The sequence below is a fragment of the Argentina silus genome (assembly GCF_951799395.1).
Source record: "Argentina silus genome assembly, chromosome: 9".
NCBI lineage: Eukaryota > Metazoa > Chordata > Actinopteri > Argentiniformes > Argentinidae > Argentina > Argentina silus.
The window spans coordinates 23,410,143-23,410,929 of record NC_139663.1 but is presented as its reverse complement, the minus strand read 5'-3'; the positions used below and the strand labels follow the sequence as shown (position 1 = coordinate 23,410,929).

The 787-nt window shown below is 43.1% G+C and overlaps 1 protein-coding gene across 1 annotated transcript in view; it reads right to left on the bottom strand.

The window, feature by feature from the left end:
• Positions 1-787, bottom strand: part of slc5a11 (solute carrier family 5 member 11) — a gene marked incomplete at both ends in the record, with an annotated part of 12,267 nt that extends 11,480 nt beyond the window's left edge. The window contains 1 exon segment of the mRNA XM_083677451.1: positions 647-787. Within this exon segment, the coding sequence (XP_083533577.1) occupies positions 647-787 (141 nt within the window).

Here is a 787-nt window from a genome sequence, read left to right as displayed (position 1 = left end):
ATCCATCAATCAATCAGTCAATCAATCCATCAATCAATCAGTCAATCAATCAATCAATCCATCAATCCATCAGTCAATCAGTCAATCAATCAATCAATCAAATGTATTTGTATTGCTCATTTTTACAGAGACAGATGTCACAAAGTGCTTCACAATGAAAACAATACTAAATAATAAATACAATACAAACAATATGATCTAACACCAAATCATAGACACCCAAAAGCAAGCCAAGGAAAAAACATAGGAAAAGGAAAAACATAGGGCCCGGTGGCAAGGAAAAACTCCCTGGGAGGAACTGTGGGGGAATAATACATTCAACTCAAATTTGGCCTTGCATTCAGTATATCAAAAGGAACAACATATTTAAGTCCCTGAAAGAGTGTCATAACATAGTCATAACATAGTCATAACATGATACAGGGTTAGTGATCACTGAATGCAAAAAACCCCCAAAAATGAAGCATTTATGTCAGTATCAAGGCTGTGTACTAATTAGGTTTCAAGGTTACGTTTCTTACCAACTGGATGCTACACTTGCTCTACGTCATCTAATGACAGATCAGTGAATACCTCAAGACAGGGAGGGAAGGAAAGGCAGCATATTAGAAGTGTTGGGACAGGTCCCAGGTGTGTCCTTGCTTACCCAGAGGCCCACAGCCAGCACTAGTAGGAAGTAAACCACCAGCACCACGATATCAACAGTGACCAGGGTGGGCTGTGCCCCCGGCCCCCCCGGGGAGGGGGAGGGGGAGGGGGGGACGCTGGTTCCCTGGGTGGGCGCCAT